General features: G+C 44.7%; 1 protein-coding gene and 1 non-coding gene across 5 annotated transcripts in view; one reads left to right on the plus strand and one right to left on the minus strand.

Moving 5' to 3' along the window:
• Positions 1-26,157, minus strand: part of GPR143 (G protein-coupled receptor 143) — a 65,091-nt gene that overhangs the window by 20,871 nt on the left and 18,063 nt on the right. For all 4 annotated transcript variants that reach the window (XM_045472434.1, XM_045472435.1, XM_045472436.1 and 1 more), the window contains 3 exons: positions 24,013-24,121; positions 22,574-22,691; positions 20,428-20,671 (listed from right to left, as the gene is read on the minus strand). In XM_045472434.1, the coding sequence (XP_045328390.1) occupies positions 20,428-20,671; positions 22,574-22,691; positions 24,013-24,121 (471 nt within the window). The remainder of the gene's footprint in view (positions 1-20,427; positions 20,672-22,573; positions 22,692-24,012; positions 24,122-26,157) is intronic.
• On the plus strand, positions 22,197-22,384 carry LOC123595578. The gene has a single exon (XR_006711260.1). It is a non-coding gene; the product is annotated as a U2 spliceosomal RNA (small nuclear RNA).

Below are 26,157 nucleotides of genomic sequence, written 5' to 3' on the forward strand. Positions count from 1 at the left end.
ACTCGATGTTTATTGCAGCTTTATTTACAATGACTAAATTAGGGAAGCGACCCAAGTATCCATCAACGGATGAATAAAGGGATGGTATATACATACGATAAAATATTTAATTTCATTAAAAGAATGAAATCTTGCCATTTGTAACAAAATGGATGGAGCTAGACGGCATAACGCTAAGTGGAAAAAGTCAGAAAAAATACCATATGATTCCACTCATCATAGAATTTAAAAAACAAAACCAACCGGGGGAAAAAACAAAAACATCAGACTGTTAAATGTAGAGAACTGACGGAGCCAGAGGGGAGGTGGGTCGGGGGAGGGGTGACAGGTGAAGGAGATTAAGAGGACACTTCTGGGGATGAGCACTGAGGCACGGAATTGCCGATTACTATGCTGTACACCTGAAACCGACACTGTAATTATACTGGAATTGAAAAATAATAAAAGTATTAAATCAACAACCAAAACCAAAACAGCAAACTCTGGGCGAGAACAATGAAGTGTGAAAAGACAAAGGGTTATGGGAGAGCAAGACCCGTGTGAGAAAAGGGGAGTCGCGCGAATCAACGAAGAACCGTGGGAGGCCAAGCAGTGCAAGAATGGCAAGAAATCGAGCGAGAGGAGAGCTGTGGGACAGAAGAGGATTACAGGGGAGACAGGGCACTGTGCGTAACACAAGGGATCACCGGAGAGAAACGATTTTCATTAAGAAGTGGCATTGCAGGGGGGCGGGGGAGGGTGGGTGCCTGGGTGGCTCAGTTGGTTAAGCCTCTGACTGTAAAAAAAGAAAACTTCTCTTATTTTGAGAGAGCGAGAGCGCGTGCGCTCCCGTGGGCATGCAACTGGGGAAGGGACAGAGAGAATCCCAAGGAGGCTCCGCACAGTCAGTGCAGAGCCTGGCGTGGGGCTTGAGCCCCCAGACGGTGAGATCATGGCCCAAGCCCAAATCAAGAGTTGCATGTGTACCTACTGAGGCACCCAGGCACCCCAACTCTTAATTTTGGCTCAGGTCATGATGTCATGGTTGTGAGATCAAGCCCCATGTTGGGCTCCAAGCTGAGCATGGAGTCTGCTTGGGATTCTCTCTCTTCCTCTCCCTCTGCCCCACCCCCACATACTCTCAAAAAAAGAAAAGGAATTGCTGGAATATGGGGTTAAAGCAGAGAATCTTGGGAGAGGGCATCATGGGAAAGACCAGGGATCACGGGCATCAAAGGGGAGTTTTCGGGAAAAGGGAATTCTGGGACAGAGAACTCCGGGTGAACATGGAATTGCAGTAATAATGCAGAGTTTTAGAAGAAAGGGGAACTGTAGGGACAAGAGGGCTTATGTGAAACAAAGAACTGGGGGACAAAATACGGAACTGTGGGAAAAACAGTATTACGAGACAGATGGGAATAGTGGGAAAATGAGATTATGGGGGAGAATTATGGGAGACACAGTTAATGTGAGAAAAGAGGAACAGAATGTGGGAAAAACAGGATTGCAAGAAAGATGAAAAGTGGTCAACATCACAAGTATTGAGAAAAATACAGACTTCTGAGGGCCAACAGATTCCCGAATTGTGGGAGAAAATGGGCAACGGAAGGAAAGAAGGATTTGTGAGACCAATAAAGTATTGTGGGAATGACAGCGGATCATGGAAGAGAAAGGGCAACTGTGGGAGACTGTAAAACAAACTCTAGGAAAACTGTTTTGTGGGAGAGATTAGGAATGTGGGAGGGACAACGGATTATAGGAGAAAAATAATTAGATTGTGGGAGAGATAAGCAATTGTGAGACCAAATAAATTAACAAGGAAACAAAAGGCAACACGATATAAAACAATCACCAAGGAAAATGGAGATTTGTGCCAAACAAAAAAAGACACCAGGATTGTGAAAGAAAAGAAGGAATTTTCAGGGAAAAAAAGGGTATTGTGGGAGAGACAGGGAATTGTCTCATAGGCTCATTGAACATAGGCTCATGGGGGAGAGAAGGAAATTTGGGGAGACAGTTATGAGAACAAGGAATTATGAGAAACACGAAATTGTGTGACAAAATATCGTAGGGAAAGGAATTAGGAAAATAAAGCATTGTGCGAGAGAATGGAAAAATGTGGAATACACAACTTGTATTTCATTGTACCAATGAAACTATGAATAGAGAACCGTTGAGCCAATCGAGAAGAGGCAGAATGTGATTTGTGTGGGAATGACAAGGGATCACAGGAATTGTTAGAGAAAAAAAGAAACTGGGAAAAATTGTGGGAGGATAGAGAGCTGTGGGAAAAGGACTGGATTGCAGGGGAGCTAGGGAATGGTGGGAGAAGGAACTGGCTGTACTAGAAGTGGGGAACCGTTGCAGAAATTATAAGGATTATAACTGGATTATAAGGAAAGCAAGGGGTTCTCAGGGAGGTGAGGACTAGAGGTCAGAAGGAAAAGGGCAGAGAGTGGGGGAGAAGCAACGGATTATGAGACAGGCCAAGCATGGGAGAGGAGTAATGGATTGTGGGAGAAGCCAAGATGGGAAAGGATTGTGTAGAGTTCGTTAATGGTGGTTAAGCAAGGCACTGTGGGAAAAGCAATGTGTTCTGGGAAGGTCCAAGATGGCGGAGAAGCAATGAACTGTGGGAGAAGCAATGGATTGAGGGAGGGGCCAAGATGGTGGAAAAGCAAAGGACTGTGGGAGAGTCCATCAACGGCGCAGCAAAGCACTGTGGGAACAGCAATGTATTCTGGGAAGGGCCAACATGGCAGCGAAGCAAAGGATTGTGGGAGAGTCCGTTGATGGGGGCTCAGCAAAGCATTGTGGGAAAAGCAATGTATTCTGGGAAGGACCAAGATGGCAGAGAAGCAATGGACTGTGGGAGAAGCAATGGCTTGTGGGAGAAGCCATGATGGCGGAGAAACAAAGGAGTGTGGGGAAAGTCTGTTAACGGCAGTTAAGCAAAGCACTGTGGGACAAGCAATGTATTCTGGGAAGTGCCAAGGTGGTGGAGAAGCAAAGGATTCTGGTTGAGTCCGTTAATGGCAGCTAGGCAATGAACTGTGGGACAAACAATGGGTTGTGGGAGAAGTCAAGATGGTGGAGAAGCAAAGAACTATGAGAGAAGCAATGGATTGTGGGAAGGCCAATGGTGAAGAAGCAAAGGACTGTGGGATAGGCTGTTAACGGTGTTCAGCAAAGCACTGTGGGAAAGGCAATGTATTGTGGGAAGGGCCAAGATGGCGGAGAAGCAATGGATTGTGGGAAGGCCAATGGCGGAGAAGCAAAGGATTGTGGGACACTCCATTAAAGGTTCAGCAAAGCACTGTGGGAAAGGCAATGTATTGTGGGAAGGGCCAAGATGGCGGAGAAGCAATGGAGTGTGGGAAGGCCAATGGCGGAGAAGCAAAGGATTGTGGGACACTCCATTAACGGTTCAGCAAAGCACTGTGGGAAAAGCAATGTATTATGGGAAGGGCCAAGATGGCAGAAAAGCAATGAACTGTGGGAGAAGCAATGGGTTGTGGGAGAAGATGGCAGAGAAGCAAAGCACTGTGGGAAAGGCAATGTACTGTGGGAAGGGCCAAGATGGCGGAGAAGCAATGGATTGTGGGAAGGCCAATGGCGGAGAAGCAAAGGATTGTGGGACACTCCGTTAACGGTTCAGCAAAGCACTGTGGGAAAAGCAATGTATTATGGGAAGGGCCAAGATGGCAGAAAAGCAATGAACTGTGGGAGAAGCAATGGGTTGTGGGAGAAGATGGCAGAGAAGCAAAGCACTGTGGGAAAAGCAATGTATTATGGGAAGGGCCAAGATGGCGGAGAAGCAATGGATTGTGGGAAGGCCAATGGCGGAGAAGCAAAGGATTGTGGGACACTCCGTTAACGGTTCAGCAAAGCACCCTGGGAAAAGCAATGTATTATGGGAAGGGCCAAGATGGCGGAGAAGCAATGGATTGTGGGAAGGCCAATGGCGAAGAAGCAAAGGACTGTGGGACACTCCATTAATGGCGGTTCAGCAAAGCACTGTGGGAAAGGCAATGTATTGTGGGAAGGGCCAAGATGGCGGAGAAGCAATGGATTGTGGGAACGGCCAATGGCGGAGAAGCAAGGGACTGTGGGACATTCCGTTAATGGCAGTTCAGCAAAGCACTGTGGGAAAAGCAATGTATTGTGGGAAGGGCCAAGATGGCGGAGAAGAAATGGACTGTGGGAGAAGCCAAGATGGCAGAGAAGCAAAGGATTCTGGTAGACTCCGTTAACGGCAGCTAGGAAATGAACTGTGGGAAAAGCAATGGATTGTGGGAGAAGTCAAGATGGCGGAGAAGCAATGAACTGTGGGAGAAGCAATGGGTTGTGGGAGAAGTCAAGATGGCGGAGAAGCAATGAACTGTGGGAGAAGCAATGGATTGTGGGAGAAGATGGCAGAGAAGCAAAGCACTGTGGGAAAGGCAATGTATTGTGGGAAGGGCCAAGATGGCGGAGAAGCAATGGAGTGTGGGAAGGCCAATAGCGGAGAAGCAAAGGATTGTGGGACACTCCGTTAACGGTTCAGCAAAGCACTGTGGGAAAAGCAATGTATTATGGGAAGGGCCAAGATGGCAGAAAAGCAATGAACTGTGGGAGAAGCAATGGGTTGTGGGAGAAGATGGCAGAAAAGCAATGAACTGTGGGAGAAGCAATGGGTTGTGGGAGAAGATGGCAGAGAAGCAAAGCACTGTGGGAAAGGCAATGTATTGTGGGAAGGGCCAAGATGGCGGAGAAGCAATGGATTGTGGGAAGGCCAATGGTGAAGAAGCAAAGGACTGTGGGACACTCCGTTAACGGCGGTCAGCAAAGCACTGTGGGAAAAGCAATGTATTGTGGGAAGGGCCAAGATGGCGGAGAAGCAATGGACTGTGGGACAAGCCTAGGTGGCAGAGAAGCAAAGGATTCTGGTAGAGTCCGTTAACGGCAGCTAGGTAACGAACTGTGGAAAAAGCAGCGGATTGTGGGAGAAGTCTAGATGGCGGAGAAGCAAAGCACTGTGGGAAAAGCAATGTATTGTGGGAAGGGCCAAGATGGCGGAAAAGCAATGGATTGTGGGAAGGCCAATGGTGAAGAAACAAAGGACTGTGGGACACTCCGTTAACGGCGGTTCAGCAAAGCACTGTGGGAAAAGCAATGTATTGTGGGAAGGGCCAAGATGGCGGAGAAGCAATGGACTGTGGGAGAAGCCTAGGTGGCAGAGAAGCAAAGGATTCTGGTAGAGTCCGTTAACGGCAGCTAGGCAACGAACTGTGAGAAAAGCAGTGGATTGTGGGAGAAGTCTAGATGGCGGAGAAGCAATGTACTGTGGGAGAAGCAATGGGTTGTGGGAGAAGTCAAGATGGTGGAGAAGTAATGAACTGTGAGAAAAGCAATGGATTGTGCGAAGGGCCAACGGCGGAGAAGCAAAGGATTGTGGGAGAGTGTTAACGGCCGTTCAGCAAAGCACTGTGGGAAAAACAATGTATTCTGGGAAGGGCCAACATGGCAGAAAAGCAATGAACTGTGGGAGAAGCAATGGGTTGTGGGAGAAGTCAAGATGGCAGAGAAGAAAAGCACTGTGGGGAAAGCAATGTATTCTGGGAAGGGCCAAGATGGCGGAGAAACAAAGGATTGTGGGAGCGTCCGGTAACAGCGGTTCAGCAAAGCACTTTGGGAAACGCTATGTATTCTGGGAAGGGCCAACATGGCAGAGAAGCAATGGACTGTGGGAGTAGCAATGGATTGTGGGAGTAGCCAAGATGGCAGAGAAGCAATGAACCATGGGACAAGTCAAGCTAGCAGAGAAGCAAAGGACTGTGGGAGAAGCCAAGATGGTGGAGAAGCAATGAACTGTGGGAGAAGCAGTGGATTGAGGGAAGGGCCAAGATGGCAGAGAAGCAAAGGATTGTGGTAGAAGTCAAGCTAGCAGAGAAGCAAAGGATTTGGTAAAGTCTTAACGGCAGTTAAGCAAAGCACTGTGGGACAAGCAATGTATTCTGGGAAGGCCCAAGATGGCAGAGGTGTAATGGACTGTGGGAGAAGCAATGGGTTGTGGGAGAAGCCAAGATGGCACAGAAGCAATGGATTGTGGGAATGGCCAAGATGGCAGAGAAGCAAAGGATTCTGGTAAAGTCCGTTAAAGGCGGCTAGGCAATGAACTGTGGAAAAAGCAACGGATTACGGGAAGGGTCAGTGATGGCGGAGAAGCAAGGGACTTGGGGAGAATCAAAGGATTGTGGGAGAAGTTGGTAATGGTGGTGAAGCAGTAGACTCAGAGAAGCAAGGGACTGTGGGAAAGGCCAAGATGGCAAGAAGCATAGAACTGTGGGAGAAGCAAGGGGTTGTGGGAGAAGTAATGGATGGCTTAATGCATACGGAAAGAACGAATAAGCGCATTTAAAAATTTTCTGGGGTTCCTAAGACAGAAACCAACCAAGTTTAGGTTTGTGAGAAGTCCCATTTTTCTTAACTTTTAGTCCCGAGGCAAATTTCAATTCCTTGTGAAGATATTTTACATGACACTGTCGTAAGAAATTACACACAGATCCCCTCAATGGAAACTTGCTACAGTCACAAAACATGATCACCAAATCAATTCTCCCACACCAGGTAGTCCTCTAAGCAAACCTACAGTCTGTACTTAAAAGCCTTATGTAGGCCTTTGGGGACACAGATAAAATGCAAGCTCTTTAGCAGAATCTACAAAAGTCCTTCATCATCTGTTCCCAGGCTGCCTCTCCGGATCCGGAAAACCCATGACACCATGTCGTGCTGAGGCCACCCCAAACCACATGTAAACATTCTGCTCTGTGTCTCTGGCCTTTCTCCTCCCCCATTCAGGTCTCCTGTGCAACACCACGTCTGAACATCTCCAGAAACTCTCACCCATGCGCCCCAAACCAGCATACATAGCTGCATTTTCTGCGTTTAACACCTCACATTTTTCACAACAAAAAATAGCACTGTGGGGGCACCTGGCTGGCTCAGTCAGTAGATGATGCAACCTTTGATCTCGGGGTGTTAAGTTGAAGCCCCATGTTGGGGGAAGAGATTACTTAAAATCTAAACAAATAATAAATAATAAAATAATAGCACTGTCTTACTTCTAAGTTTCATACATGATACTTCTCAAGAACACTCACCCTCCTTGACCAAAACGGTGTTGACCATACAGCAGATGCTCAAAACCCCTTTGTTGAAGATCAAATTAACTTACATTAAGTGCCTAGTAAGCACCTGACACCACGGCAGATATGTACTAATGGAGGTTCAAGGTGAGCCTATTGGCCTTAGAGCAAACTTCAAAGTTGTAGATGCTTCAGAGCAGGACAAATAAGTCCATTCGTCACAACAGTACAAATGGAGAGACCTGTGTTTACTGGTTTGAATTACATATCTGGGCCTTTTCTCACACATGTAACAGTATTTTCTGCATTACACATAGTTCCCTGTTACTGAAGAAACCTTTATTAAAGCAGTTGGGGAAAAGGAGGAAGGAGATGCCCAAGACTAAGCCGGATCTCAACCCCAAGATGGCCTCTTTCGAAGACATGGCTGCCGCTTACAGCAAGCAGCACGTGGCCTAGGGTAGAAAACCCAGAGTCGTTGTGGGGGAAGCACTCTGCCTGGGCTGTTACCCTACATGTGCCAACACCTCTTTAGCCCAGACTGAACTGCCTTGGTAGCTTAGATGCAGCCTAGAAATTTGCACTCTGTTTTGCTTCTGAATTCCACTCCTTACCAACATTTGCCCCATTTTCCCCTCAAACTATGAGTACGTAAGATTATTTATCACTAGAGTTAGAGTTACTGAATGTCAGCACCACTGAACACAGCATATGATCTATTTGATCTTATGCAAAATTACCATCGTCAGCACCCTGTTAGAGGTAAACAAATCCTAAGTGAGGTTTGCCAGCAGGGCTTCTTGTCAGCTCACCTGGACGGGGCCGAGTGAACAGTCCTGTGCCCAGATGCCACTAACCCTTCCTTGAAGCTACCATGACAGGTCTTGCCTGGCAAATCCATTCCTTATACTTCCCTCATATGTCACCTAGCTTCTGATAAGCTTAATAAACGTTGCTATTATTCAAGGACAGAGAACTTAACTCCTTATGCATTCTTAGCACCCAAAATGTTCAAGATCTCAACTCTTTTTCCCCAGCTCTACTGAGATGTCATTGACATAGTACCCCAACACTTACATTATTAAGAATTCTTTCAATCTTTTACCTAATGACTCTTATTTTTCAGTTAGGCCTTCAGTTAGCCATGACCTGCATGACCTACATATTTTGCATCAAAAATCTGTAATTTAACATCATCATTACAAGGAACCACTGAGCACTTATCATATGGAAGGGTCAAGCTTTGGGTATGAATGCAAGACGGAGAATGGAATGCATCGCGATACTGGTAGTGAACATGCATTAGTTCAACGTGCTTTCAAACAATCTCAAAGTAACACAGTGGGAAGTGGAAGGAGCTTCAGGGTCTCAGTGGAAAGAGGAGAGGTGAGGTGGCCTCCTCCCCGAAGAGCATTTGTGAGAATCAACCCACTGATCCGAAGAAGAAAGTGCTCCAAACATGTGGTCTCTCCTTGTAAAGAATTTTCTATCTTGTTACTCAATGCTAACAGCAACATATTTAGTCAAGAAGAATCTTCTGAGGGGTTAAAATCTAAGTATAGGAGGGAGGATAAAATCAATGTTATCATAACAATAGTAACGGACATTACTCATTACTCATCTTGATTAGAATATAAGTGAGCTTATTGTAATAGTAAATTCAGAATATAGAACAAATGATAAATTATCAGGTTGTAATAGTTTAATGAAAAACATGATGTACTTATTAATAGATATATGTGAATATATAGAATTATAAAATTTATGTGATAGGTTTCATAAATGGCAATCTTTAGAGAAACAATTATTTGAGCCTTAACTGGTACTTTCTTCCTCCGTATCAGTTGGGTTAGTGGACATAACCCCAAATAAGAATAGGAGTTTAAAAAGGGAAACATAAGGAAAGAAGATGTATACATTGATAAGATAGGTTGATGGTACGAGGAGAAAACTTCATAAGAACAGAGCGCTAAACAGCCAAAACGCTGTGATAGAAAGTCCACTTTTACAAAGTGAAGACTCACAGATAACACAAACGGAAAAATCAATAAAGAAACAGTGGTTTTGAATGACACACTGGATTAGATGGTCTAACAGATACATTCAGAACATTCCATCCTAACACAGCAGAATACTCTTTTCAAGCGCACATTCTCCAGAAGAGATCACGTCAGACCACAAAACAAGTCTCGACAAATTTAAAAACAGTGAGGTCATACCATGCATCTTTTGCAACCACAACACAAGGAAACTAGAAATAAACCACAAGAAAAAAACTGGAAAGGGCACAGATACGTGGAGGTTGGATAATCTGCTGGTAAAGAACGAATGGGTCAACTAAGAAATCATAAAGGAAATCACAAATACATGGAAACATGTGAAAATGAAAACACAGTCCCAAATCTTTGGGATGCAGCAAAAGTTATCCTAAGAGGCAAGTTTATAGCAATACATGCCTACCTCAAGAAGAAAACTCCCTGACAAAAAAAAAACAAAAAACAAAAAACTAACCTTATAGTTAGAGAAGCTAAAAAACAGAACAAACAAAGCCCAACGTCGGTAGAAGGAAGGAAATAATAAAGATTAGGGCAGAAACAACGACAAAAAATAAATAAATAAATAAATAAAAAAACACACATCAATGAAACCAGGGGATGATCCTTAGAAAAGATCAACAAATTGATAAACCTTTAGCCTGACTCATTCAAAAAAAAAAAAAAAAAAAAAAAAGAAAAAGAAAAAAAAAGGACTCAAACAAAATCAGAAATGAAAGAGGTGAAATAACAACACTGAGTACAAAACAGAAGAGAATATTATAAAAAACTACATGCCAACAAACTGGACAACCTAGAAGCAATGGGCAAATTCTTAGAAACATTACCTCCCATGGGCGCCCAGGTGGCTTAGTATGTTAAGTGTCCAACTCTTTATTTTGGCTCAGGTCATGATCTCATACTTCATTTGTTCGAGCTCCACATTGGGCTCTGTACTGACAGCACAGAATCTGCTTGGAATTCTCTCTCCCTCTCTCTGACCCTACCCCTCTCATGCTCTCTCTCAAAATAAGTAAATAAACTTAAAAAAAATCTTAAATAAAATTTTTAAAAAGCAATGCTTTAAAAAAATCATTAAAACTCCCAATAAGCAAAAATCCAACACGAGATAGCTTCACAAGTAAATTCTATGAAACCTTTAAAGAAGAGTTAATACCTATTCTCAAAGACAACATAGAAGAGAAAGGGTAGCTTCCAAATTCATTCTGAGGCCAGCATTACCCTGGTACCAAAACCAGATAAAGATACTACAAAAAAAAGAGAATGAGAAACCAGTATCTCTGGTTAACATAGATTCAAAAATCCTCAAAAAATACTGGCAAACAGAATCCAACAATATATTAGAAAAATCATTTACTCCGAGCGGGATTTATTCTCAGACACAAGAGTTGTCCGGGATCTGCAAATCAATGTGATACATCACACATCAACATATATGATCATCTTAATATATACAGAAAAACCATCTGACAAAGTACAACATCCATTTTTTTTAATGTTAATTTTTGAGAGAGAGACAGAGTGTGAGCAGGGAGGAACAGGGAGAGAGGGAGACACAGAATCCGAAGCAGGCTCCAGGCTCCGAGCTATCAGCACAGAGCCTGACGTGGGGCTCGAACTCCCGAACTGTGAGCTCATGACCTGAGTCAAAGTCAGCCAGTTAACTGACTGAGCCACCCAGGTGCCCCTATAACATTCATTCATGATAAAAGCTCTCAACAAAGTAAGTTTAGAGGGAATATACCAAAACATAATAAAAAAAAAAACCCATAGCTAACATCATATTCCATGGAGACAAATTGAGAGCTTTTTCCCTAAGACCAAGAACAAGACAAGATTTCCACTCTCACCGATTTTATTCAACATAGTACTGGAAATCTTAGCTATAGCAATCAAATAAGAAATGAAAGGCATCCACATCGGCAAAGAAAAAGTAAAACTACCACGATTTGCAGATGACATACTATATACAGAAAACCCTAAAGACTCCACCATAAAACTACTTGAACTGATCAATGAATGCGGCTACAATATCAACATACAGAAATCCACTGCATTTCTATACACTAATAATGAAGCAGCAGAAAGAAATTAAGATAATGATCCCATTTGGGGCTCCTGAGTGACTCAGTCAGTTGAGCATCCGACTTCACCTGAGGTCATGATCTTGCAGTTCATGGGTTCAAGCCCCGCATCAGGCTCTGTGCTGACAGCTAGGAGCCTGGAGCCTGCTTCGGATTCTGTGTGTGTGTCTCTCTCTCTCTGCCCCTCCCCCACTCGTGCTCTCTTCTCTCAAAAATAAACACTTCAAAAAATTAAAAAGAAAATTATCCCATTTACAATTGCACCCAAAATAATAAAATACCAAAGAGGTAAAAGACCTGTATCATGAAAACTATAAAAAACACTGATGAAAGAAATTAAAGATGACATAAACAAATGGAAAGATATTCCATTTTCATGGATTGGGAGATGGATGTCCACTCTACCCAAAACAATCTATAGATTAAATGCAATCCCCATCAAAATACCAACAGCTTTTTTCACAGAACTAGACTAATTCTAAAATTTGTGTGGACCCACAAAAGACCCCAAATAGTCGAGCAATCTTGAAAAAGAGGAACACAACTGGAGGTATCACAATCCCAGATGCCAAGATATATTACAAAGCTGTAACGATCAAAACAGTGTGGTACTGACGAAAATAGACACATAGAGCAATAGAACAGAATTAAGAGCCCAGAAAGAAACCCATGACTATATGGTCAATTAATCTCCAGCAAAGGAGGCAAGAATATACAATGAGCAAGAGACAGTCTCTTCAACAAGTGGTGCTGGGAAATTTGGACAGCTACATGCAGAAGAATGAAACTTGATCACTTTTTTACAGTATACACAAAATTAACTCAAAATGGATTAAAGACCTAAATGTGAGACCTGAAACCATAAAAATCCTCAAAGAGAGCACAGGAATTAATTTCTCTGACATAGTCAATAGCAACATTTTCCTAGATAGGTCTCCAGAAGAAAGGGAAACAAATGCAAAAATAAACTATTGGGACCTCATCAAAATAAAAGGCTTCTTCTGCACTGCAAAGGAAATAATTAACACATCTGAAAGACAACCTACTGAATGAGAGAAGATATTTGCAAACGACATATCCAGTAAGGGGTTAGTTTCCAAAATATATAAAGAACTTATACAACACCAAAAACGCAAATAATCCAGTTAAAAAAATGGGCAGACGATGGGTGCCTGGGTGGCCCAGTTGGTTGAGTGTCTGACTTCAGCTCAGGTCATGATCTCACAATTTGTGGGTTCGAGCCCCGTGTCAGGCTCTGTGCTGACAGCTCAGAGCCTAGAGCCTGCTTCGAACTCTGTGTCCCCCTCTCTGTCTGCGCCTGCCCCGCTCATGCTCTGTCTCATCACTCTGTCAAGAATAAACATTTTTAAAAAACAGGCAGGAGACATAAACAGACATTTCTCCAAAGAAGACGTGCAGATGGCCAACCAACACATGAAAAGACGCTCGTTGATACTACCTGAAGCAATCTACACAGTCAATGCAATCCCTATCAAAATACCACCAGCATTCTTCACAGAGCTAGAACAAACAATCCTAAAATTTGTATGGAACCACAAAAGACCCCGAATAGACAAAGCGATCTTGAAAAAGAAACCCAAAGCAGGAGGCATCACAATTCCAGACTTCAGGCTATACTACAAAGCTGTAATCATCAAGACAGTATGGTACTGGCACAAGAACAGACACTCAGATCAGTGGAACAGAATAGAGAACCCAGAAAAGGACCCACAAATGTATGGCCAACTCATCTCTGACAAAGCAGGAAAGAATATCCAATGGAATAAAGACAGTCTCTTCAGCAAACGGTGCTGGGAAAACTGGACAGCGACATGTAGAAAAATGAACCTGGACCACTTTCTTACCCCATACACAAAAATAAACTCAAAATGGATGAAAGACCTAAAGGTAAGACAGAAAGCCATCAAAACCCTTGAGGAGAAAGCAGGCAAAAACCTCACTGACCTCAGCCACAGCAACTTCTTACTCAACCCGTCTCTGGAGGCAAGGGAAACAAAGGCAAAGATGAACTATGGGACCTCATCAAGATAAAAAGCTTCTTTCCAGCTAAGGAAACAATCAGCGAAACTAAAAGGCAACCGACAGAATGGGAGAAGATATTTGCAAACGACATATCAGATAAAGGGTTAGTATCCAAAATCTATAAAGAACTTCTCAAACTTAATACCCAAAAAACAAATAATCCCGTGAAGAAACGGGCAAAAGACCTACATAGACTTTTCCAAAGAACACATCCAGATGGCCGACACATGAAAAAATGCTGAACATCATTCATCATCAGGGAAATCAAAACCACAATAAGATACCACCTCACACCTGCCAGAAGGGCTAAAATGAACAACTCAGGCAACAGCCGATGTTGGCAAGGCTGCGGAGAAAGAGGATCTCTTTTGCACTGTTGGTGGGAATGCAAACTGGTACAGCCACTCTGAAAACAGTATGGAGGTTCCTCAAAAAACTAAAAATAGAACTACCCTATGACCCAGCAATTGTACTACTAGGTATTTATCCACGGGATACAAAAATGCTGATTTGAATGGGCACATGCACCGCAGTGTTTAGAGCAGCACTATTGACAACAACCAAAATATGGAAAGAGCCCAAATGTCCATCGATGGATGAATGGATAAAAAGAAGATGTGGCACGTATGTATGTATATGTGTATGTGTGTGTGTGTGTGTGTATACATATATATATATATATATGTATATACATATGTATACATACACATACATATACATATATATATGTATGTATATATACATATGTATGTATATACATACATATATGTATACGTATACATATATACATATGTGTATATGTGTGTGTGTATACACACATATACATACATATATACATATATACATGCGTGTATACGTATATACATACACACACACACACAATGGAGTATTACTCAGCAATCAAAAAGAATGAAATCTTGCCATTCCCAACTACCTGGATGGAACTGGAGGGTCTTATGCTAAACAAAATTAGTCAGAGAAAGACAAATATCATATGAATTCACTCATGTGAGGAATTTAAGATACAGAACAGATGAGCATAACGGAAGGGAAGCAAAATTAAAATAAAAATGGAGGGGGACAAAACAGAAGAGAATCTTAAATACAGAGAACAGAGGGGTTGCTAGAGGGGCTGTGGGAGGGAGCATGGGCTAAATGGGTAAAGGGAGCATTAAGGAATCAAGTCCTGATATCATTGTTGCACTATATGCTAACTTGGATGTAAATGAAAAAATTAAAAAAGAAAAAAAGAGTCACCATTCCTGTTCTTGTATGTGTACCGAGTTTTCTCTACACCTGCTCAGGTCCCAATGCTCAAGCTCTATCAGTACGAAAACAGTTCTTGCAAAGGCTTTTCCCTCACTTTATGCACAGAGCTGGTATCGTGTGCACATGTAACTTACTCAAACACAGCCGTGTTTAGTGAGGGGTGGGATGGGTAGGAGAGGGGACAACAGGTGAGGAGGACATCACCCCTGGGATCCTGCCAGCCAGCTTTCCACCTGTTAGCCTGTGCCCACATACTGCACATTGGAGAAGCCTCTAGAGAATACGTGAATGGCCTTTGAGGTTCCTCTACCACTGATGGAGAAGTGAAGTGATTTCTCTGGTGGCAGCCAAGCGGCCCCAGAGGCACACTGACCAGGGAAGAGTTGGAATCCTGAACTTGTCCCCAGGGGTCAATGGTAAGGACAGCCAACAGTCTGATGTAGACCTCTTCATGAATGTGCTGAAGCATCCTAGGCAGCAAGACCTTTAAATGATTTAATTTCTGAATGAAACTGCTGTTGTTTTTACTGTAACATATGCAAAGTCCTGCACAGGATGACCATACAAAATACCAGGCTGGATCTCAGGAGCAATGTTAAAAGATCCAAGGGTGACCAGATACGAACCAAAAACCCTCACTGCCACTTCCGTTACATCTCTACCATACACTTTTGCAAATGTCAGTGGTTAACTGTACAAACTTAACTCTGTGCTTCAGAAATTCCTCGAAAAGCCTGACTCAACAGACGTTAATTAACAACATGTCACTATAGTTCTGAACTCATAGCCGCTCTTTTTGTATGTTCTTTCCACAATCAAAAACACCGACGACAGGGGCGCCTGGATGGTTCCATTGGTTGACTATCCAACTCCTGATTTGGGGTCAGGTCACAATCTCATAAGACTGAGCCCTGCTTTGTGGAGCCGGCTTGGGATTCTCTCTCTCCCTCTCCCTCAGCCCCTCCCCTGGTCATTCTTTCTCTCAAAAACAAAACAAAACAAAACAAAACAAAAACACCACTGATGCATTCCTTGCTTTTCTCAAAAGGCATTCCTTATAGGCTTTCTTTTTCCTCCAAATTTTTCTCAAACTGGCATTTCCATTGCTTATTCTATTCCCAGCTTTTTTATTGTGTACCATAGACTGTGAGATCCTTGAGGGCCAGGATTGCAGTCTCTGTTCCCCGCACCCCACAAAGCTTCCAGGACAGGGCTTGGTGGCAATGTGGGCAGTCATGGGTCACCACTACCAGAAGCAAGTGCCTCTCCATCCACACAGTGGAGTATTTATTATTTAGCCATAAAAACAACGAAGTTCAGACTCCAGCTACAATGTGGGTAAACCCTGAAAACATGATGCTAAGTGGAAGAAGCCACCCAGAAAAGGACAAGTAGGTGTCCATTTAGAAGAAATGCCCAAAAGAGGTAAATCCATACAGAGAGGAAGTAGATTAGCAGTTTGGGGGGGGGGGGAGGCGGAGAATGGGAAGGGGTTGAAAATGGGTACAGGGTTTCTTCTTGGAGTGACGAAAATGTTCTGGAATTAGATAGTTGCACAACTTTGTGAATATACTAAAACCGACTGAAGTTTAATGTTAAAAAGATGAATTCATGGTATGTGAATTATACCTCAAATTCTTTTAAGTTTATACATCTTGAGAGACACAGAGCAAGCACACACATAAGCGGGAAAGGGGCAGCGAGAGAGAGGGAGAGAGAATCCCAAGCAGGTTCTGTGCTCTCAGCGCTGAACCCAACTCGGGGCTTGAACTCATGAACCATGAGGCCATGACCTGAGCCGAAATCAAGAGTTGGATGTTTAACTGACATCTGCCCAGTTAATCTGCCCAGGCGTCCCTTTATCTCAATTAAAAAAAAAAACGCAGAGGACAGAGGCAAAAGCTACATGTGACTGAGACCAGTCTTCTCCGCAGCTACAAGTTTGAGGCAACCCCACCAGGGAACAGCAACTTTGGTGCTTGTATAACTCTCCAAATTCAAAGTGCTTTTTAATGTTTATTTTTTTGAACAAGCACAAGCGGGGTCAGGGGGAGGTGCGGACAGAGGATCCAAAGAGGGCTGTGTGCCAACAGGCTGACAGCAGAGAGCCCGAGGCGGGGCTGGAACCCATAAACCACAAGATCACGAACTGAGCCGACGTCTCAACCGACGGAGCCACCCAGGTGCCCCCAAATGCAAAGACTTTTAAGACATTTCCTTATCCTACTATTTTCCCAAATATAAACGGATCGCCCAAATGGAGTTCAAATTTCAAAGACAAACTCTTCTTCCTTCCTGGCTGTGAGTCACCCCATGACATCAGCCTTGCTGAGGGCTTTGGCTAGGGAGGGGGGAAGGGAAGGAAGGAAGGAAGCCTTAAGAGTGTCTGCAAGGAATCGATGCCCCATTTGCGCACCTCTCTACTGGATCTGTCTGCTTCCTCTAAAAGCTCTGTGTGCATATTCCCGACCTCAGAGGGGCAGGCCCGCTCGACAGCTCGCTGAGAAAACGAGAGCAAGATTACTGACTGGCCCTGTTCCTTGCTGGTGACTGGGGCTCGGGCAGACTGGGACTATTTTTATTACTATTTCTAATGTTTGACTTGACTTCCAGAGATGGGCTCAACCACTTTAAAACATCAGGTGGGGGGCGGGGGGGCGGCGGGTGCCTGCGTAGCTCAGTCAGTTAAACATCTGACTCTTGATTTCAACTCGGGTTGTGAGATCAAGCCCCTGCTCTGCACTCAACGTGTGGAGCCTGCTTGGGATTCTCTCTCTCTCTCCCTCTCTCTCTCTGCCCCTCCTTTTGCTCTTTTGCTCGCTCTCTCTCCCTCAAAATAGAAAAACAAACTTAAAACACCAGGACGGAAATCAAACAAAACTGAATGTATCAAGATAAAAATTTCTCGCTCATTCCCCAGGTGGGACTATGCTAACAGCAATTTCCCCTCCCTTCTCCCGCCCACCCCCCCCCCCCCACCCGCCCCGGTGGTTCTTTAAGCCTTGATGAATCATTCGCACTAAATAAAAGTCGATGAACACACAGCCTCTATCTTGCAGCTTTAGCCAGAACTACCATTTTCCTTCGAGGTTTGCAATTACAACCAGACGATACCCGTCTCCGGGAAGCCATCTATCAATTTATCACTATGTTTTTTGGCCCTGAGAATAAACCAAGCTCGCCACCTGAAAACAAACCCTCCTTCAATGTATCTGAATTGCAGGAATACAAAACAAAACAAAACAAACCCTCTAAAGTCACTTCCAAACAACCTTCTGCGTATTTTCTTCATTCTCAAATGTCAACATTATTTCTGTACAAAGCCGTCTGGTTGGTGTGTTTGCCTTTGCTTTCACACACGCGTGTGCATGCATATGCGTGTGTGTGTGTGTGTGTGTGCACAGTTCTCTCAGACAACACATTGGGGAAAGCAAATGTATGGATCTAAGCTTTCTGAAAGCCTAATAACTCTAAGACGTTGGTTCTGAACTGGGGCCACTGTGCCCCCAAGGGGTAGTTGTTGAGGTCTCAGTTGCCACAATCAGGAGGGCGCGACGGGCATGGAGTGGGCACAGACGTGCCACATCCCACCGTGTCCGAGTCGGCCCTCGGAACAAGGCATCCCCCAGCCCCAAATGCCAACAGTGCTGAGGAGGCTGCTCTGAAGACAGACACACAGACGGGACGTGGGCTGAACAGAGGCGGCGGCCCACCCCGTCGGCCCCGGTGCCCGCTGACGGAACGCAAAGCAGTCCCCACGTCCCAGAGCATGCTCAGTTGCCCTTAATTTCTTTTTATTTTTTTTTCTTTTTGGAGGGAGGGAGAGGGGGAGAGCACACGTGTGCATGCGTGGGGGACACACTGAAAGCATACTCAGCATGGAGCCCGACTCCCAAATCAGGCTCTGTGTCACAACCTTGAGATCATGACCTGAGCCAAAACCAAGAGTCACATGCTCAACCGACTGAGCCACCCAGGCACCCTTCAGCCAACATTCTTAAACATTCTCTCTTAGCTTCTCTCTTGCTATTTTTTTATAATACATATGTGTCTTGGGGACACCTGGGTTGCTCAATCGGTTGGGCATCCGACTTTGGCTTAGGCCACGATCTCACAGTTTGTGGGTTCGGGCCTCGCATCAGGCTCTGTGCGGACAGTGCGGACCCTACTTGGGATTCTCTGCCTCTCCCCGACTTGTGTGCACGCTCGCTCACTCTCTCTCTCAAAATAAACTTTAAAAAACATAAAATGAAATAAAATATGTATTTGTTATTTTAAAGAGAGAGAGAGCATGATCCGGGGAGAGAGGCTGAGGGACAGAGAGAAAATCTTAGGTAGGCTCTACGCTCAGTGCCTCTACACTCATGGGGCTCGGTCCTATGACCCCCGGATCATGACCTGAGTTGAAATCAACAATCAGACACTCAACCAACTGAGCCACCCCAGGCATCTCTCTCTCACTCCTTTTTAGACAACCCATGGGCAACCATAAAATTATAGCTACCAAAAACCTAAAGGATCAATCGGCTTGTACGTTATAAACCATCAGGTGAGTTACAACTTTGGGGATGTCAGAGTGGGGATTTTCAAACCTCTCCTCACCAACATTTTGGCTAAAACAAAACTTTATTAGGAACCTCAACAGGGAGGAGAGTAGTCTATTAGCAAGAAGCTATTTCATAAGTTACAGTCTGGATTGTAAAAAAAAAAAAAAAAAAAAAAACCCAGATATAATCAATTAGATCCATGAGGCCGCTTTAGTCAACACAAAAAACTCTGAGACGAAAAACTGACGTCTCCAAGACAGTCTCCATCACACTCGAACATCTAACTTTTTCTATTTTTGATCTGATAAATAAATAGCACCGTAACCTGGAAATTCAGTTCCACACAGCGACGGAGCTGAAAACGTGATGGTTTCAGGTACCACTTCTTCCCATGTGAGGCCGGTTTTCACTGAAACCAAGAGGGCGGGCAAATGTTTCTCTGAGCTGACCCGGGAGGACAGATTAATGGGCTGTGGGCCTGGATGGGTTAGTATTTGGTTACCAGCGCATTTCAGTATGCGCAGTTCTCCCCACGGGATTTCATGCCAATTCTGGAAGTGAATCATTTCCTAGATGCCTAAACGTCCACACTAGGATTCCACAGAACGCAGTCTGACGACCACAGAGAGGTCTGCAGACCCCAGCACTCAAGTCTTTCAGTGAAAAGGACAGATGGGAAGAGCCAGTGCTGGCAGACTGGGTCTTCATCCGAAACGTCCCACGTGAGCTGGGCACACCGAACCGTACCTGGAGCCACAGAGGTCCGGTCACACCATTCACGGCCTTACAGCACAGCAGGCGTATGTGATGGGTCTGGAGTGACTAACTCACACTGATAAAGCCATCCAGCCAAGCGGGGGGAACCGCTTATAATTACATAAGTGTTGGGGCACCTGGGAGGCTCAGTCAGTTAAGCGCCCGACTCAGGCTCAGGTCATGATCTCGCAGTTTGTGGGTTCAAGCCCCACGTCAGGCTCTGTGCTGACAGCTCAGAGCCTGGAGCCTGCCTCCGATTCTTTGTCTCCCTTTCTCTCTCTCTGCCCCTCCCCTGCTCACGCTCTCTCTCTCTCAAAAACAAACATTTTAAAAAATTACACAGGTCTGCAGTGCTTAATAAACGCCATTAAAATATTAAAAAGACAAGTGGGTAACAGAATACAAGAGGAGCATCATTGCTGCTATTGTAACTTTCCCCTCACACCCTCGAGGGTATTACAGGTGTCACGGACACCTCTCCCACAACACATCACTTCCTGGTTTGATAAAGGACTTCCGGGTGGCCCCGGGGCTCCGCAATTTACCTGCATTGGCAGACAAGGCTCACCTTCAGACAACAGGCTCAGGGCCTCGTCGGACACGTGCCCGCCGAGTCGCAGCACCTTCCTGGGAGTGAGGCTCTCACCGGGTGCGCTGGAGCCATCTGGGGACAGGCAGGGCTGCTCCGCGGCAGAGGTTGCCATGGATTCCCACTGAATCTCCTTCCTGGGAGACTGAAACTCCAGGCTGCATCCTGTCCAGCCGTAGAAGGCCAAAGACAAGAGAAATCCCTGGGCTGGGTTCAGTATCGCCTAGGAGGAAGGACAAAAAGACACGAGTCGGCCAGTCTGTGTACTGGGAATTTGAGCATTAACTCCACTCGGATGCTCACTGGGCTGCCTCACTTGGAAGTGACCCGGTTGGCTGCTTCAGGGCAAGACCAAGATTGGCTTTAGGTGCTGTACCTTCAAGAGGAGGCGGGGAGGGGAGAGCTGGAGGGGGTGGGGGGAGAGGATGCATGCGACACAGGGCAATCGAACCGATCCTATTTTCACCCCTGCCAGGCAGCTAGGCTCTCCTACACAGAGATGCTCTCCATCTTGTGCTTCTGAGTCAGAATGTGATTTAACAAAGGTACCTGAGGCTAAAAACGAGTCTAGGGGACGTTCCTCTATTTCCGTGTGCTAAGTACCCACGAAGTGAACCAAAGGAACCAAGAGAAACTCCAAACCGAAGCAAAGAGGTGGAGGCAGTGAATGCTGGTCTTATCATAAAGTTCTCATGGGTCAGATTCTCCCCAGTTCGGAAGCAGCAGAAATATCAATTCCGTACAAGACAACGTCTACCTCTCCGCTAACAGTTTTGTTTTTTCATTACAAATGCAACACAGCGAAAACACTGGGAGGAATCTACTCATGGTGTTTCCACCTTATTTCCATTTTGTGTATTTTTTTTAATGTTTTTATTTATGTTTGAGACAGAGACAGAGCATGAACAGGGGAGGAGCAGAGAGAGAGGGAGACACGGAATCCAAAGCAGGCTCCAGGCTCTGAGCTGTCAGCACAGAGTGTGACGCAGGGCCCGAACCCACGGACCGCGAGATCGTGACCTGAGCCGAAGTCGGCCGCTTAACCGACTGAGCCACCCAGGCGCCCCGATTTTATGTATTTTTTTAATGTTTGTTTATTTTTGAGAGAAACAGAGCAAGTTGGGGAAGGGCAGAGAGAGAGGTGGACAGAGGATCTGAAGCAGGCCCCACGCTGACAGCAGACAGCTGGATGTGGGACTCGAACTCGTGAACCATTGAGACCATGACCTGAGCCAAAGTCGGACATTCAACTGACTGAGCCACCCAGCTGCTTCACCGTTCTGTGTATTTCTATACGATATTTTTTTCACACGTGTTATTATATAGTTGTAACTAGTGTAATTTTTATATCCTGCGTTTTTCACTTAAAACTACAGATTTCAGGGGCACCCAGGTGGCTCAGTCCGTTGAGCGTCCAAACTCAGCTCAGGTCATGATCTCGAAGTTTGTGAGTTCAAGTCCCGAGTCGGATTATGCAGACAGCTCAGAGCCTGGAGGCTGCTTCAGATTCTGTGTCTCCCTCTCCCTCTGCCCCTCCCCTGCTAGCACTCTATCTCTACCTCTCTCAAAAATAAACATTTAAAGAATTTTTTTTAAATGTATTTTCAAAATACTAGAGATTTCATAATTGTCACATTTAACATCTACATAACACTCCACCAGGATGAAAAATTGTAATTTACTTAGCCATTTCCTTGTATTTGTTTCATTTGGGTTGCCTATAACACTTTATAATCACGGGTGATGGGATCGCTTCTTGGCCTTTTGGCTAAGATCAAGTGTGGTATCTGTTCGTATCAGTTTAATAATCGTGGATGATGTTACAAGGAACACCTTCATCCCTATGGCTTTTTCATAGTCTGAAATATTTCTTCAAGTGAAATTCTCTGATATTTTGGGTCTGCTTGAAAGGTCTGAAAAACTGGGCCAAACTGATTTACCAGAGTTGTCCCCATTTAATAACGGTCCCAACAATGAATGAGACTAGCTAGCTGGTACATCAAAGCCAGATACAGGTGCATATCGTTACATATCTAACCAACAACACATCATACTTTGGAGTGGTTTTTTTTCTCTCTGAACTTTACTTTTCAAGAAAAAAAATTTTAAATCAAGGTTGACCTACCATTATAAACCACGTGGTCTTGGCCGCATTTCTCACAGGTCTCAAAAAGCTCCCGTTGATATCTGGTTGCATTTCAAGATAGAATAAAAGGCTTTCGTTGATGATGTTTGGCAACCAGCTGTCAGAAAGAAAAGAACCCAGGGTAAAGAGAACACGTAACCCAACTCATCTTTAAATGCCGGCGGTCAGGAAACCTGTCCTCCGAGACCACCAAGTCCTGGAGGGGAATCCACTTGGGCACATGGGGGAACCAGCACATCCAGGATTTAATTTAAGAGACCTAACTCTTTCTGTAAAGCAGAGATCAGAGACTTCTTCCAAGGGTAACACGCAACACCACGTCGGGTGTAAGGCTCTAACGTTATAGCTAATAACTCAAAATTCAATTTTCACTTGAAGAGTAATGTAACGTTTTGAGGGAGAGCTGCACAAATCTTGCTATTTCACGTGTGAACTGTTTGATGTTATTGTTGGTAGGCCAACGACATTTAAAATGAGGAGCTGTTGGGGCGCCTGGGTGGCTCAGTCGGTTGAGCACCGGCTTCAGCTCAGGTCACGATCTCACGGTCCGTGAGTTCAAGCCCCGCGTCGGGCTCTGTGCTGACGGCTCAGAGCCTGGAGCCTGTTTCAGATTCTGTGTCTCCCTCTCTCTCTGACCCTCCCCCATTCATGCTCTGTCTCTCTCTGTCTCAAAAATAAATAAACGTTAAAAAAAAATTAAAAATAAAATAAAATAAAATGAGGAGCCGAGTGTATTTTGAGAGGGAGATCATTTCCATCTCGCCTAGGACCACGTCCAAACAAACCTCCTCCTATCACATCAATTATTAACACCACGAAGGCACGCCCTGTTTTGCAAAAGGTTTTCTGGTTCCCATCTGTTTTCCATGGGTTACAGATCTATTTTCAAAGCATGCACCTGAAACTGGGCAGAATGCCAACTGTGGGGCCAACTGAGGTTTAGAGAAAAATGGCTCTCTCTATATGTCTTGATGGAACCATGAATCATCCCACCAAAAAATGTGCCCTTGTCCTGGATCTACTCAGATCCAGGAATCCTGGGGTCAAGAATGATACAAACAGGTACATTTTAAAAGTGTGGTCCAGCGTTTTATTTCAGAGTTAGCCCTGGCAGTGGGCCGAAACACCAGATGCACGTTCACAGTATCTGGAAACTAAACTCAGGGGTTGTTTGTTCTGCGGGCTTTATATGTAATCTGAGGAGATGTGAGTATCTTTCCAGGAGTTCACAGATTGTGGGCCTGCCTTCCTGTGTCGCGTGTATTTCCTCAAAGGGCACCTAGTTCAGTTTCAAAGATCTCCTTTCCAAAGACTCTGCTTTGCAACTTTCGGGTCACACTTAGAAAAGCAAGATGACAAGTTGTTTACGTATCCCTTCCCAGCGGCAATGAAAAAATAAAAAATGGAAGAAAGGTTACCAAATAATTAAAACCAGCATTATTTTGAAAAATCGGATCTTGATCACGGCTCCCATCCGTCTCTCGTTCTCTGTGTAAATGCCTTTTCTTCCTTTTAGTAAAGAGGCCACTGTGAAAAACAGAGGGGAACTGCATGTCACGTCATTATTTGCATCTCCTGAGTGACAGGGAAGAGAGTCAACATGCACGTAAGCCCGAAAGCAAAGGCAGAAGAGCAGAAGACAGCCCAACATACGGCCGTTCCTCCCCCACACTCCAAGCTGGGGTCCTCGCAGACTCGAAGGGACACGGGGTCTTTAAAACGTTCAACCTCCCAAGAACTGTAGACTTCCAGAAGAGTTGCAAAGACAGTACAGAGACTTTCTGCATACCTACACCCAGACTTGTTCAACATTAACATCTTACACACCAAGGGTCACATTCGTCACCGGGGAGAAATTAGCAACGGTCCGTTCCTATTAATTACGCTCCAAATTTTATTTGGATTTTACCGATTCGAAAACTGTATTTTTAGGGGTACCTGGGTGGCTCAGGTCACGATCTCACAGTTTGTGAGTTTGAGCACCATGTCGGGGTCTCTGCTGTCAGCATGGAGGCTGCTTCAAATTCTGTCTCTCTCTTGCCTCTCTCTCTCAAAAATAAACATTAAAAAAAATCTATATATTTAGGGGCATCTGGGTGTCTCAGTCGGTTAAGCGTCCAACTTTGGCTCAGTTCATGATCTCACAGATCATGAGTTCGAGTCCCCTATGGGGCTCTGTCAGCTTCAAATCCTCTTCCTCTCTCTCTGCCCTTCCCCTGCCTTCTCTCTCTCAAACATTAAAAAACAAAACTATATTTTTAAAGGTTTATATTTTCTATTACAAAAATAACGCACACTGTTTTGAAACATTGAAAGATTAAAAATTTCTCATTATAGACAAGTTGGAAAATACTTTACTTTTTAATGTTTATTTATTTTTGAGAGAGTCAGAGTGAGAGCGGGGGAGGGGTAGAAAGAGGGAGACACAGGATCCGAAGCAGACTCCCAGCTGTCAGGCAGAGCCCGACGTGGGGCTCAAACTCACAAACCGTGAGATCATGACCTGAGCCGAAGTCAGATGCGTAACCAACTGAGCCACCCAGGCGGCGCCTCAACAAGTTGGAAAACATTAAAAAAGGTTAGAGGAAAATCAACGAGCTATTGTCTATCCTGAGACAAGCACTGTTAGCATCTTACTGTCGTTCCTATCAGTCCTTTTCCTAGACATGATTTTAGTTTGATATAATTGACTCAGTACTTTTATGCAAATCTGTATAAAAAGTTGCTGTACTTAACATACTGTTTTTATTTTAATTTTATTTTTTTTATTTTAGAGAGAGGGAGAGAGTGCACAAGCAGGGGAGGGGGCAGAAGAAGAGAGAGAATCTTAAGCAGGCTCCACACTCAGCAGAGAGCACTCAATCCCATGACACTGGCATCATGACTGGAACCAAAATCAAGAGTTAGATACTCAACCAACTGAACCACCCAGACGCCCCAATACACTGTTTTTAAATGCAACGTGGAGGAAAAAAACTGATCCAAAGAGCCACATGATTTCCTACTCTTAGTGGCAGAGCACTTGAAATGTTTTGAAGTTCTACAATCAACCGACCTTTCCATTAAGGGGCACTTCTTTTTATTTATTTTTTCTTTTAATTCTTTTAAATGTTTATTTTTGAGAGAAAAAGAGACAGAGCATGAGCAGGGCAGAGGCAGAGAGGGAGGGAGACACAGAATCGGAAGCAGGCTCCAGGCTCTGAGCTGTCGGAACAGAGCCCGACGTGGGGCTCGAACCCACGAACCGTGAGATCATGAGCTGAGCCGAAGTCGGACGCTTCACCGACTGAGCCACCCAGGCGCCCCGAGGTGCACTGGTTCATTCTCATTCTGCACAGGAGAGATCCATGCAGCTTGAGCAGGTTGGAGGTTTGCCCCAGGTCACGCCTCTGTGAGGATGGGGTGGAACCAGAATGCCAAGTCCCCAGCCTCCGCTCAGAGTTCTTTCCAGGGCATCCTGCTGGCTCACATCCTTCTTACTCAGTTCTTACTATTTGCACCCGACTCCTTTCCTGCACTCTACTTCCTGTTTCCTGCCCAACTGAGTAAAGACACAAGGCCAA

This window comes from Leopardus geoffroyi, chromosome X (assembly GCF_018350155.1).
Source record: "Leopardus geoffroyi isolate Oge1 chromosome X, O.geoffroyi_Oge1_pat1.0, whole genome shotgun sequence".
NCBI lineage: Eukaryota > Metazoa > Chordata > Mammalia > Carnivora > Felidae > Leopardus > Leopardus geoffroyi.